Raw genomic sequence first — 14,681 nt, 5'->3', positions numbered from 1 at the left:
AGATGTAATGGGAGTATCCAAGTTAAATGTAAATATAGCAGCTAGTGCAGCTGAAGGTATGTTTTTCTACATCCCTATGTTTGTAGTGATATATTAACTGAGTGCTGTCAAACTCCCTGCAGTAAAATTGTAAGATACACCATACCTATCTCGAGATCTTCTTCAGAGCTACCTTAGAATAAGAAAAACTTTTCTGGTTTTGAGAGAAGGAGAATACCCTTTATTACATCCACCAATTTAAGCAATAAAACATCCCTTGAGACACGATTTTGTAGACCACAGTATTTTTCAGAACACGGAGAAGTGTTACATATTTATTATTTTCATTTATTGCTCCTAATTATCTGTAATAGCTAAAGGTAACCAAACTGGAAGCAAACAAAACATATACAGAAACTCTTGACCAAGCACGTTACAGACCATGAACTACAGAATTTCGATATGGCTCCAGAGGGGCTTATTATGGGTTCAAAGTACTGAAATTTGCCCGTGCTTTAGGTATAAAACTTTTCAAACATGGCTGCACTCTGTTAGGTTGTTGACAGACTCATTCCACACAGTTGTCAGCCCCCTAGCACTTATTATAGAGGGGTCATTAGTTCTGGAAAAATGGAGTATTCGTCATCACTGCAGCAGAAGTTTATACATATCATAAATGGAGCCTGAAGGGTTTTAGTTCCAGGTTATTAAGTGTTCATTTGAGATGGTGGATAGTAAATGATGTTTCTGTTATTTTAGATTAGACTGCCCTTACTGTTTGTATGGCTTATTTTAAGTGACTGTTAGTCTTGTTAATACAAACACATATTTAATGATTGAGACAGTATAAACAGAATCAGTAAACCTGTGAACTGTCCAAAAGATGCAAAGTATGAATTAATTAGTGGGCACTTTGTCATTAACTGAACTCTAGCAAAAATTCTGCTGCAATAATATCCTGTAATTAGTGGTATAATATTGTTATTTGTAACTTCTTACATGTGAAAATAAATTATTGTATGGGTTTTTTACACTTATTAGAATACATGTAGTAGCACTGATATAAATCTTACAGAAAACATTTTTGTATGAGAAGCTGCAGTGGAATCAATATCACCCTGAAAAAAACTAACATTCATATATCTGGGCAAATACAAGTACTTTTTCCAAAGGTTTGCCTGAAACAGAACTGTTAGCTCCTCCAATATTGTGTTTTCCTTGCCTAATTAGACTCATATCCCATACTGCAGCATCACACTCTAGTGTTGTAATTGTTAACTAGAATAGCATATTAGAGGGAGAAAAATAACAATAACTATAGCAAAATCTTTTTGAAAATATAACTTTCTGATGCTTATTTGCCAAAAGACATTACAGACTGAGCTATTTGTGTGAGTATTTTGCAGATAAAATTCCTCTGTATTAGATAATATGCCTAACGGAATGAACAAGTTTTCATTGTTATGACTGCTTTTAGGATTGTTCCTTGCTGTTGAACAATCAAAATATATTGGAAAATTGCACTTTACACCAAATGTCAACAATGTTCATGTTACATTTGAAATACAAAAGTAGTGGAAACCAAACACAAAGGGGGAATTCTTTCAAGATTTGGCAAAAATAGCTGAAGTAGATTTTATTTTTCATATTTTCTACTGGATCTTTTTTCCCTTTTGATATTTGTCAGAAGATCATTTTATTACCCAAACTCTCTCTGATTCTACAGCTGTTTGCTATGGGAAATATAGTGACCTTGTTTGTGAACATCTGAATTTATACCATTGTGAGTAGACCCACCGAGGCTGAAAATTGGCACTGAGTGCCAGTTACAAATTAAGCTAGTAGTCTCTCATATTTCAATAATCACTAGTAGGAAATTATTATTACATTTAAGGAATGGCTTTTGAGACAAGTACACTTATTTTTGTACGCAGCACAGAGCAATTGTGTTAGCTATTGTTAAGTTTGGCTTCCCTGGTAATCCAACCCTTTTTCAAGCTATTAGTCAGATTGTCATTTTTGGGTCTGGAATTTTCCCTGCTTTGTGTACACCTGAGCTTGAAATATGTTTTCATTGTGACTGTGAAGCCCTAGGCAAGGTAGAGAACAACAACCCCCCAGTCACAAACAGCCTGTAATTAGAAGGAACATTTGCGCTAGGAAATTGGTAATTATCCTCATATTCCTATAATTTAACTGTGGAGCTGGACCACGTATAGCTGTTTTATGGTTCCAGAAGCCAGATCTGTGCTAAGTTTTATTGTAAACTGTTAAACACACGCTGTTTCAGTAGGTCACTTGACTAAACCATGAAGTTATGCATGCCAGCAAATCTGCTTTGTGGTATAATTAAATTATAATTCCCAAGCTCATTTGTTGTATCTGCTAATGTCTACCTTTAGATCTGCATTAAAAGTATTAGTGTGCTTTGAACACATCTCTACTTTTTTGATTGGGTTATACTCATCTGCACTAGCAAGTGACTCAACACATTACTAGCAGCTCAATAGTTCGAATTGGCTGCTGTTGAGGTCCCTTCATGACACCAAGCATGGCTCAGATATTTATATCAGACTCAATCTGACATATTTGGTTAGATGGACCACATATCCTCACTTTGCTGCCATCTCAAAATTGTCTGAAGAGTGAGTGCTTGTCTCAGATCCTTAGAAACTAGGGTCCTCTGGTGTGCACTTGGGGCATGGCTTCTGATCTAGTTCATTTTCCCCTGAAAGAAATATGGTTTGCATGCCTCAGATTTACTCTGTGATCCAAACCAGTGTGTGGTTAAGTGATGACAATGAAGGCGTTTGGTCAAAAAAGGCTGTACAACTCTGAATTTAGGTGCTACTTAAAGTGTAGCAGCTGTCAGGTGTTTATTTAAATATGTCCTGCCTGTAACTGATTGTACAATGCTTCTGGACCATGTCTGACTGAAGCAGGTCTGCAGCTCAGTGTGCTGTATATAGAGAGCCTTTTGACTGACTTGATTTGAGTAAGCTGGATTTCAACAACAGGCCACAGCTCAGAGACAGTCAAGGAAATAATCTTTGCTGTCTCTCAAGCACTAGTCACTGGTTCCTAGAACAGACACAGTACTTAAGAGTAAGCTTTCGAATGAATGTAGTAGATGCTTACATTATCTGCCATGCATATGAATTTGGACATGGTAAGTGGGTGTTCTGCAGCTGATGTCAGTATGCCAGCTTAGGTCTGTTACCTCAAAGATGCAGCCCACGCCTGCCGCATCATGTATCATGCACTTAAAGTCTCATGACCAAACCCATTAGTCTCTGACTTAACTTGCACAATTTTAGTTGTTTTCTACTGGATTAGGCAAGTGCTGCACTGCCTTATATGCATATGTAAGACATGGTAATGTCTTGCTAGTGCCAGCTCCTGGTGGTCCTGATTATGCAGACTAGCTGATCCTCAATTCCACTTCTTTTTCTAATAGGCAAATTAACACTTTCCAAGGGAAAAATATCTGGATAATTTGTTTTTCTTCTCAAATAACTAGTTCAAATAAAGCTATTGTAGTCTGAATTTTCAGTTGAATCTTCTATTTCCTGCCCCGACTTGGAAAGGAGGAGGAACTAGGGACAAAGAAGAAAAAAATTACCTATTCAGTTGAAAGGGCCTACTCTCCTAACAGCTTAAACTCACTTTTATCAATGGGGACAATGTATAAGACAGGTAGTTTTTAACGTAAGAATTCAACTTGAAGTGACCTAGGTTTGCTTTCTTTTTTAAATGAAAGTCAAGGTTGACATTTTCAAGCATGTTTGAAATGCCTATACTGAGGCTTGAATTTCACCAGTTCAGTAACTAAAGCAAAAGGACAAAAAGCCTTTGTCACCTTTCTGTCTACCTTCAGATCTGTGATGTGTAAACAGTATCTGGCTACAACTGGCTGCCAGACTTTATTATTTCTAGTTCTTGATTTCCTTTTCAGTTTGATTGATTGTGCAGCAGCAGTGAAAAACTGAACACCCACATTTGGGAGCAGAAAGCCTCTGGTGTTCAGTACCACAGGGATGCCAGGACATTGCTGTCCTATAAAATATGTGTTAGAATAGGCAATCAGGACTACTGACTATGCACATGAGCAACTCAAAAAGAGCTGGTTTTGACTAAGACTGGCAGGATTTTAGCCTTTCACACTTGTGATATACACTCTCTGCACTTCAGTGAATGTATCAAAAAAACCCAATCACAACCGAAATGGGTTCCATGTACTTATGAAGATTAGCAATGCCCTCAGCACTCCTCCAGTGTACAGTCAATATGAAGCTGCCTGCTTGTAGCGGAAGTGATTTCACACATTCCTTGACTTCCAAAGAGCTCCTGATGGAAAAGCTACTGATATGGGATCCAGGGTGGTTTTCAGGTGCTCTCTGGGGAGTGCTTAAAGCTGCTGTGTTTCAATTGCATCTACTTGTGTGTTCTTATTCCAGTCAGATATAATGCCATAAGAGTGTTTCAAATAACAAAAAACATTAGCATTAAATACAAAAAACCAATAAATGCTATTTGTGACATCTTTTTTTGGATTGCCTTCTCCTGTCATGCTAGCAGAGATTAGGGATAAATTGCACTGATGTGGGTGGTATTACAGCACCATAAAACAGTGGTTAGGTTAGCAAATTTAGTAGGTCTCTCTTACAGAATTTGGGAACATGACATTTCTCCATTTCAATAGGCCCTGTCCATGTCCTTTAGTTATTACTACAGATAAGTATACAGCTATGTTTTTTATCTAAGTGGCAGAGGATTCAGGTTCTTTTTCAGCTTCACCATAAACAATGTTTAACTTGAGTTAACTTGGGCAGCAGAAAAAATTTTAGAGAACAGTGGCAAATAGATGAACACAGAAGAGACCAGTCTGCAAAGACCAAAGCAACAACTTTATTATTTTTACCAGTGTTACATTTCTATTAAAAAAAACTCCAAACAAGCAAACAAACAAACAAAACCCAACAAGAAACAAAAAACCCAAACCAAAAACCACTGGAAGAAACAATTACTTTTGGGGTCAGATTATATGAAAAGAAACTGATTCTACACTCCCTTCAGTTTTCAAAACTGACCACTTTGAAGTTTTAAATTTTTTTAATTGTTTGCTGAATAAGAATAGTTTTGTGATTTTTTTATTCTATGGGAGAATATCATTATACAAAAGTGGGGGCATGTTGAAAAACTGTGTGTTTTAATGAAACGTTTTAAGAGGATTTTTTAAAAAGTCTCTCTGTGAGGTTAAGCCACCTTAATTTTTTGTTTTGTTCTGGAATTTATCAAATACATTCCTGTGTACTTTACTGTATACAAAGATTCAAGGTAGAATATTTGGCTCAATACTGTTAGAGAAAAATAGTTGTTTAGACTTAGGGCTTTTCTCTTGCATATCAGAGAAACTAACTGAAGAGATAACTAGTAAATATTTTCATCCAGAAGATGCATTATTTAGATATATAGACATACAGATAAAGAAAAAACACTATTATTTACTCTGTGCTTAGTTACTGCTGCCTGTATTTCCCCTGATGTAGAAGAAGATGAATTCAGCAAGTATATGGGTTAGTGCACACGAGGTACGGCAATTCCTACCTTGCAAAACATTTGAGTGCTGTAATGATGAACTGATTCTCTGCCTTCTGTTTCAGACACTCATTTATACTCACTTACTTTGACATTACTCAGACTGGTTCATAATAATCTCAGCAGTAATTTGCTTACCTACCCAACATAAGTCAAAATACTTTCTTTCCTCTATTTAACGATTAAGATCAATAATTTTTCTTGTATTTTGGCCAGAAAAGCTCATTATTTGTTTTCCTGATGCCATTAAAGAATATATTTCTCCATTTGTCCAGCTGATCAGACTAATCCTTACTTCCCTTCACTGGAGCTCATCAAGACAGGCAGAACAGCTATACATAGGCTAAGCTAAACTCTGTCAGCTTTGTAAATGAAAATGTGTGATTTTGCATGCATACATCTGAATGTATTATTTCTATCAAAAAAGTGATCCTCTTTCACAGAAATATGTTAGTTCTGAGAAGCAATGTGGCATTACATAAATTCTGCTGCATTCCAGTAATAAAAAATACATAATGAAGAATTAAAGGTCTCTGCTTCTCATCTATCCTTTTGTATTTTTTTTTTCAAGATCTTGTACTGTGGCCTCATTCATGTAATGAATTTCAGTAGGACTGTATTAGTAGCTCTGGTAAGTAGGCTGCAAATGGGCTAGACTCTGAACTTTTCCTTGTTCAGCAGCAGAAGTGCTGGTTTACAGACATGCAGAAGGTCAGAGTCAAGCCCAAAGCTTTTTGTGTTTTCACAGTAAATTTAAGCAGCAGTTTTATCTGTTGATGGAAGAGTCTCGATGGACAGAAGAGTCATCTGTTCCTTCTGTGTTTTTGTGTGCTCCTGGACCTGCCTTGCTTGGCCTTCCAGCCTCAGAGTCCACTCCTGACGGAGTCTGCAATGAAAGGACAAGTGCTTAGCAAATACTGAGCCAAAGCCTTCAAATGCATCCAAGGCTTTTCAGCAGGGTCGAAGCTTTCCTCTCTGTCATCACCATAGCACTTGTCCTCTATTTATTTACCATCTACACACCTCTCCTGCTTGCTAGATTGGGAATGCAGGGGAGAAAGGGATAGTGTTGATACTATCAGTGGTTGACATTGCTGGATTCCTAATGAGTCAAACAACTGCTGAAATACCATCAGTGTCAAGAGCTCTGTTTTTCCCTCTGGGGTATTCTCAAAGCTGCACAGAAATACTGCCTATCCAGTAAGGTCATTCGATGTGTAAATTAAAAAATACAATCACATCCCCCTGGCTGCCCAGGTTTACTGTAAAATGCTGTGGGGAACAGCAGACATTAAATACGTCCGTTTGGGTTTACTCAGAAGAAAAAAGAATAAAAGTAAGCATTTTTAAACTAAAATCTCTGTAGACCTTATGTGCATTTAATGAAAGGAATTGATATCACATCCAAGAGGAGACACACAGCTTCAAGACAGAAGTATTGTACAGACAGAAGAGAAAATCACTATGGACCACTGCAAGATATTCCTGACTTGGTGATTTTCCAAATAAAATCAGGTTTGAAACACCTGACCCAGCAATGCTATAGAATTAAATATCACATGGCAATACCAAATGAATCATGGAATAGAGGGGTTTTTATACTATATTTGGTGTGTTAAACAGAAGAGCAGCCAATTTATTTAATCTGAGAGTAACTTAGCAATAGCTCTTTCACATGGGTGATTGTGATCATTTGGCTTCTGAATTTGGTTACAGTTTGTTTTAAACTTTTCTCATTTGTTGCACCCTGTTTTGGTTTATTTATTCTCTTGAATGTATAGAAAATCCTTAAAAAATAGGTGCTGTTTCTTCTCAACTGGTGTCCTAGGGGTCACAGAGGGAGCACCTGCTTATATTTAGAGCCATCTGATTCTCCTAGGTGCTACTTGAGATATTAGACCCGTAGATTTTGTAATCACAGTGCCTATATCTCCTGGAGGTATCTTTTTCAAATTAGAGAATATTTTTGAACTATTTGGGCTCTTGTGAGTTGAAGGAACTCACTTGTATCTATTTCAGTTGTGACCAGCCAGTGAAGACATGTTGTCTATGTAAGTCAAGACATATTCAGAGCTTTTTTCCTGTTTTTTTTTTCTTTTCTTCTGTTCAGAGTTCTTATAAAACCTTTTTTAAAGTTTTAACTTTTTGAACTTAAAAATATTATCTACACCTCAAATTGTGATAATCTGTGAAACTAGAGTGATGAGGTTTCCCAGTGCAGCTGAACACTCTTCTGGGTTTTCTGGGTTTAATTTTACATGGTTTCTCTTCAGCAACTTGGAGACTGGTCTTTGAGAGTATTACTGACTAACCACAGTAGGATACTGATAGCAGAGCTGTCCACATCATATTCTGTTGGGACATGAGGCCTAAACAGCTCTCCTCATCTTTTTAATGATAAAAGCAGCTCCCTCTTGGGTGCTGGCATCAAAGTACCTGGAATTTTTTTAAAAAACAGAGCTCGACCTTCACATCTCAGCTTGTTGGAGTAAAATTAATTTATGTGAATGACCCAGTTTGTTGGAAAATTTATGCAGTAAAATGTTTGTTTACTTCAGGAGGAAATCCTATCAAAAAAACACAGGAACCACAGTTTTCACCATCTGTTATCAGTTAGCATGTGGGAAACTCTAATAAAAACTCCTGAGTTGCAATAGGTTGGGCAAATATTTGAAGCAGTATGTCACTTGTGCAAATTAGCTATACTACAGTAATAGCACTTCTCAGTGATACCTGCTGTTTTACACTGTTTTGGAAAAAAAAAAAAAAAAAAAAAAAAAAGAATTATCTTTATCTGTTACATAGAAGGAGTCCTTATGAACTGTGTTTCATGGGTCAGGAAAATCTTATCGTACCATGCCTATCTTTGGGTCTATATGATGCAAAGGGCTGTTAAATACAATAAAGGTGCTATAGATTTGTTTATGCTATACATTAAATGGGTAGTTTGCCTGTTTCTTTAATGTAACGCTATTTTATTTATTTGTGTAGCTGTACAAGTTCCAGGTAAAAATCCTGATGTTTTCTGGGTATTGTAATCCATAGCATCAAAGTGCTTTATTTTTATGTGGCTATGCTCCAAGGCCTTTGAAGAATGCTCATGAGGTTCACGGGTGAGGGGGGTCTGAGTTTCCATGAAGAAAAGGCACGGAAATGTGAGACAAACAGCTGTGAGAGGAAGAGTGCCAATGATCCAAAACACAATCTGTGCTATGAATAAAGCAGCACAATAACTGGTTACCTTATTTTAAAACATGTGATGACATGCCTTTCTGTATTGTACAACAGAAAAAAATACCACTTACTTGTTTAGGGCACTTTTTCTTAACCTAGACTCTTCACTTTCTCGTTGTTTAGTTTGCTCTTGGATGATTCTTTCCCAGAAGTTCTTCAGGCTTTCTGCATCATGACTGCACATGTTGTGTTGTCTAAAGTTGGTATGCTTGATCATTTTCTGAAATTTGGAGGCCATAACAGTCAAGAGCCTAACATGAGACAGGTGCTGTGTTTCTTATCCTCTTGCAAATTCTTTTGCAGGAAATGCCATTAATAAAATAGCACCTGAGAAGAATAGGTAACTGGTGCTTGCATTACCTTGAAGCAAAAAATAAGGCATTGAAACAGGCCTTGGGTTGTAGTTAAGTGGTATATCTATATTTTTATTACTGAGTAATGACTACACACAGCACAGCTCACTGTAATACTGTGGAGGCCTTGGATGTGCAAGCTTTTAAATGGTTTTGGAAGAACTTGTATGAATAGTTTCAAACACAGTGCCATTGTTACTGAAGTTCAGATTAGGTGTTTTCGTTTTTCTGCCTCCAGTTTTTTTAAAAGAGATCATACGTTGTTGTTATCAAAGGGAAATATATTGCTCACAAGTGACTTTTTTTACTACCTGAAATGGTATCAAGCACAAAATATGGAAGTGAATTATGAATCTAAAGTCAAAGCACACAGACTGCAAAGCCCTTGGGAACTTTTCATGGCCTTGTTCTTTAACTTAGCAAAATTCAGTCTTAAATACTGTTAAAAATAAAGTAAGTAAAAATAGATAGATGAATTATAATAAAAGAAAAAGGGTGAAAATTGAGTTAATTTCTCCTTGCTAAATGCATATTATTCAAGCATGGAGGTTTTTAAAATTCACAGAATATCTGAGGTAGTTGCTATATTACTAAATATACTTTGCTTATTAGATCTAATTGTAATTTGAAAAGTTAAATTCTGTTGTTATTCCCAAAAGAAATAATCAGAAAAATTCTATTGTAATCTGTAATTTTTCCTGGCCAAATGCTGCTTTGCTATGACATTATATAAGGTACCAACAACCCTTCGTACCTCTAGCCCAACTGTGAAGCAGGATTTCCTGCATCAGTTTCCTCCTCTAAGCCTCTCTGGCAAGTGGGAGAATGCAAGAAATAAAAAAGTTTCCAATAACACCAAAATTCAAACAAACCCATGCTCTGGAATTTTCTCTGACTAGACCATCACATAATTTGAGGGTTCCTATGAAATTGCTTTGCTTCCTTGCACTAATTTGTATTCTGCTGTCACTTGATACTTTTGCCAAATATCATCTCTGTAATGCTAATGAATTAATATGCCATAGCCTCTGATACTTACAAGACTATAATACTTACAATGTTCACAGGCATTCATAAAGATAGGATGATAGTATAGTACAGTTTAGATTGGAAGGGACATTAAAGATCCTCTAGTTCCAGCTTCCCCTGTATGGATAGTAATAACCTCCAATACCTCAAAAGAAGTTGCTTGAAGCCCCAGCCAGCCAGGCCATGAACACTTTGATGAAGAGATCATCCACAAGTTCTCTGGGCAACTATGCCACTGTCTCACCATCCTCACAGTGAAGAATTTCTCCCTAATGTCTAACATAAATCTACCCTCTTCTACCTTAAGATCATTCCCCCATGTCCTATCACTATGTGCCCTTGTAAAAAGTCTCTCCTCAGCATTCCTGTAGGCTCCCTTTAGCTACTGGCAAGCGGCTGTAAGGTCTCCCTAGAGCCTTCTCTTCTCCAGGCTGAACAACCCCAGCTCTCTCAGCCTGTCTTCATAGGAGAAGAAGCTCCAGCCCTCTGATTGAATATTTTATATTTGCTATAGTTTTCACAAAACTATATTTTAGAAAGATCAGTAAGAACAAAATATTTTGGCAAACTTGGCACTAAATCTGGCTGGACTGAAAAACTTGCTTAACAAAAAGAAAAAGCTCTGACACTTTGAGATGCAGTATTTTTCCCCAAAGAAGTGCAGTTGCTTAACACAGCACAGCCAACTGGAGTAGTAAGTGTAAACTTGTTAGTATGTGTAATATTATTTCTTATGTGACAGACTATCAGACATGGTTAAGTGTTTAGGATACTGGTTCTCTTCACAGCAAGGTCAGGAATAGCACTAAACGAAGCAGCTATTTTCATTGGAGGGAAGTAGGATTTTGGGTGTTTCCCTTGCTGTGGACTGGGTATATTGTTGATGTAGCACAGTGGGATACATCAGGAGTTGCTACACTGGTGTGGGTGTAACAGTACTATTACCACCTTTTGATAAACATGCTTTGTTTATCATTGAAAAGGTCTAAATGAGAATATGAGTAATCTTTTAATGATTTTTTTTTCCCTCTGAGGCCTGAAAATAGTGGTATTATTGAAGACTTCATCTTGTAAATGATATTCATGTCAGTAACACACTGGAACATGCCCAATCTGTATCTTAATTCTGTAGTCTCTGAGCAGTGTTATAAAAATGCTCAGGTAACAGCTTATTACAGTGAGTGATGGAATATGATTATTTCATCATTTCTAGACCAGCAGGTCATTTAGGTCTTTGCAACATTTAAAAGCTCTTCTATCAGTAGCAGCTGCCCACTTGACAATGCTCAGATAATTATCTTGTTGCCTCCAAAGACAAGTGCAAGCTACTGTCAACTGTCTGAGTAAGTTTGCCCTCCAAACCATATCACAATTTGCCTCGTCTAAGAGTCTGTCATAATAGACTAAACTTTCATTAGAAATCAAATTTTTATGATTATTAAACTTCTAGTAGGTGTTCAAGTGGCACAAAGAAGGTCTTCAACTTTTACCTGAGGTCTGAATTTGGTAGATTTCTGGGGGGGATCATGAAGGTTTTGTCTGCCTTAAGTCTTGGCTGCTCCACTCAGAGGTGCAAGGTGTGTTTAGAGAGGCACACAAAAGATGGAGGTATATCTGCAAATATTAGTTTGATATATACATATATGGGACTTTTTGCAAGCCAAAAACATTTGACTTCTTAATAGTTGCTAGGAATATCAGTGACTAATGAATATTTCACGTAGTATCACCCTGGTCCTTGATAAGACAGGTTCTTCATGAAAGACTTTTGATGATGGTACTGCCTAGCATTATCAACCAGCATCTCTTTTGCTATGATGTGTGAAGGTATTCTTTCTTTTAGCTTAGCACTGAAACAGCTATACATAAAGATTAGAGTTTACATTAATTGTGTAATACGTTCTTTTTTTCTAACTGACTGATTCCACTTAGGAACTTCACTTGGATTTCTGAGTGATTCTCTTGATTTGTTTTGTTGGTATCAAACAGACTCCTTATTATTGCTCTCAAAATGTCTTTTGTTGTTGTTAAGTGAATTTCTGGTTTCTTTTTACATGTTCCAATAACATAAATTGGAGTTACACTGACAATCAGACTTCATTCTGGATAATTTCTTCACTCAGATAAATTAGGCCTCTGAAACTAGAATGACAACTGGATTTTCTCTGTAAGTGGAAAGCACACGTTCCTGAAGTAACTCCACCAGCTTTGTCTGCATGCAAACTAAGGAAGTAAAAGAGACTCTTTAGCATCTTCATTTTCATTTCAGATAACAAGGTATCCTTCCAGAGAAAGGAAAGGTGAGGCTACCAGTAGCAGGCTGTTTTAACATGCTTTTCTACTCATGAAAGTAAAACAAGAAATAGCAACATTCCACAGGTTCAACATTATTAATCTGAAAGAAGGATTTGAATTAGTGTCTGTATCATTTACGGACCGAAAACCTATGTCCAAACCTTTTGCAGTATATTTCCCTTGAAGTACTACTAATATGTGCGTAACATTGGTGTAATGAAGAATGCCTTATTATATCTTGAACTAACATGGTTTAGGAGAGTCTACTTTTACATGGGCTGCACAATCCTACATGCCCATTTGAAGCAGAGTTAGCTGCTTTTCTGTGGAGCCAAGCTGATAAAACAACATTTAAATAATGATAAAACTGTATCTTGGCTAGAGTGGCATATGCATTTGGTAGCTCTGAAGCTCAGCTATCAGAAATGTGTGTATATATGTAATGGAAATTAATTTATGTGTTAACAAATTATTGATTTCTAGACAATGTCTACAAGAAGAAATAATAGTAAATAATATTAAACTGTAAAATTTCCTACATTTACAATCAAACCATAAATCTCGTGGCCATGCAGCAATCTGTAAGACAGCAAATCACTCATGAAACACAGACATCATCTTCATAAAAATACTATTTTAAGCGCTTTGAGCTTCTGTCCCAGAACATATTTAAAGGAGGATCGAAGTATGAATAACTAAATCTCTCCAGTACAAGGGAGAACAAATTTTGCTTCTAGCTGGGATTTATAATATGGAAAGCTTCTATTCACTGCCACAAAAGTAATATAGATACATTCAGTGCTAAAGTTCTATGTTTTTAATCTGATTTGCAAGCTGAATGTGCTTTGGAAAGGTGTTATATTAGTATGTTTCCAAGTTGAGAAAAAATATTATTACTTTGTGAAAAAAATTTCAAAATAATTTGTAATCTAAATGATGTATAATTTAAAAAATAAATTAGGTTGGTTAAACAAACAAAAATAGGGCATTTTTTTTCTTATGGGAAAATATTTTGACCAACAAGATATAACAACGTTTGAGCATTTCTAAGTTTTCTCTCAAAAATTTTTTTTTGAAAGAACAAGTCTTTAGACCTTTATAGCTTAAAATATGTTTGTTTCTAGAAGGTGGACACAGGGATAATTTTAACATTCAAATGAATTTGAGGATTCAGTAAATTTTAATTTTGAAAATGAACATTCTGAAAGAATTTCCTCAGTCACTTCAGAGGTTTTTAAAGCCCATTGTAAACAATGGAAAGATTATTTTTGACTTCAGCTGAACTGAGTTCCTTTGGATCATATCATGAGCATGAACTAGTTTACCTTTGTCAGACCACTAACTGATCTCCTGTTCCATTTGCCCTTCACTGGCTTTGTTTGCCTAGCACAGAACATCTCCCAGCATTTTATAATTAATACACTACTCTCTGTGAGTTAAAAGCGTGTTCATAATGATTATTTCTTATATAAAAATCACAAAACTTTACATTCTAAGAAGTGTGAGATTATGCTTATGGAATGAATCATTAGGATTAATTTCCTGTTATGGTTTCATTTTATATTTTTCCTTTCAGCTGAAGTGTACTTCTTTCAGCAATACCCATACCCGACACAGGAACAATAACAGGTTAATAACTGAAGTAAACATTAGAGTAAACCAAAAGATTAGAGCGAAACCAAACAGAAACAGAAGACCTCTGGTATTTTAGACATCAGACAGGATCAGGTTATCTTCCAGTAAAGTATACCATAATATACAGAATTCAAGGTCATGGAGAGAAGAAGTAGATAGCATCATTTAAATTCACACAATTTAACAAAAAATAAAATTAATATATATGCATGTATGTTTAGCCACTTCTAATAATACAGTTAGGAAGACAAAATCTCATTTTGGCCAAAATACAGCAATATAAGTGCTTACTTTTATAGTATAGTAGCTTCTTCTTCAATCAAAGTAGGGATTTCTCGAGTGATTACTGATTAGTATTAGTTTTACCTCTGGGTTCCCCTTTTCAAGAGGACTCCAGCTGCCAGGAATAACTGATGAAATCTTTTTATCCGTCACTCATTTTATTTGGAAGTGATGACTTCTGGTATTATGAATTAGTTTAATGGCAGGGGGGAAAAAACCCAAACCTACAATCTCATGTTATGATGTCTGCAATACATCAAGTGGAATGACCAGACA

General features: G+C 36.2%; 1 protein-coding gene across 1 annotated transcript; it reads right to left on the bottom strand.

Annotated features, from left to right (window-relative positions):
- Positions 1–6,330: 6,330 nt before the first annotated feature.
- On the bottom strand, positions 6,331–14,471 carry LOC115599959 (protein FAM240A-like). The gene is made up of 3 exons (XM_030467973.1): positions 14,415–14,471; positions 8,883–9,031; positions 6,331–6,463 (listed from the first exon to the last, which is right to left on the bottom strand). Exons 2-3 carry the CDS (start codon positions 9,026–9,028, stop codon positions 6,331–6,333), a joined length of 279 nt encoding a protein of 92 aa, XP_030323833.1. The 5' UTR covers positions 9,029–9,031; positions 14,415–14,471.
- Positions 14,472–14,681: the final 210 nt, after the last annotated feature.

This window comes from Calypte anna, chromosome Z (genome assembly GCF_003957555.1).
Source record: "Calypte anna isolate BGI_N300 chromosome Z, bCalAnn1_v1.p, whole genome shotgun sequence".
Lineage (NCBI taxonomy): Eukaryota > Metazoa > Chordata > Aves > Apodiformes > Trochilidae > Calypte > Calypte anna.
Note: the sequence above shows the minus strand (reverse complement) of the source record. Positions and strands in the feature narration are given on the sequence as shown.

Bases quoted from the DNA above. Each gene is read 5' to 3' on its own strand.
- LOC115599959 (XM_030467973.1), bottom strand. From the start codon at position 9,028: ATGATCAAGCATACCAACTTTAGACAACACAACATGTGCAGTCATGAT. The intron at 6,464-8,882 runs GTAAGTGGTATT...CTTTCATTGCAG, and splicing joins AGAAAAAGTGCCCTAAACAA to ACTCCGTCAGGAGTGGACTC.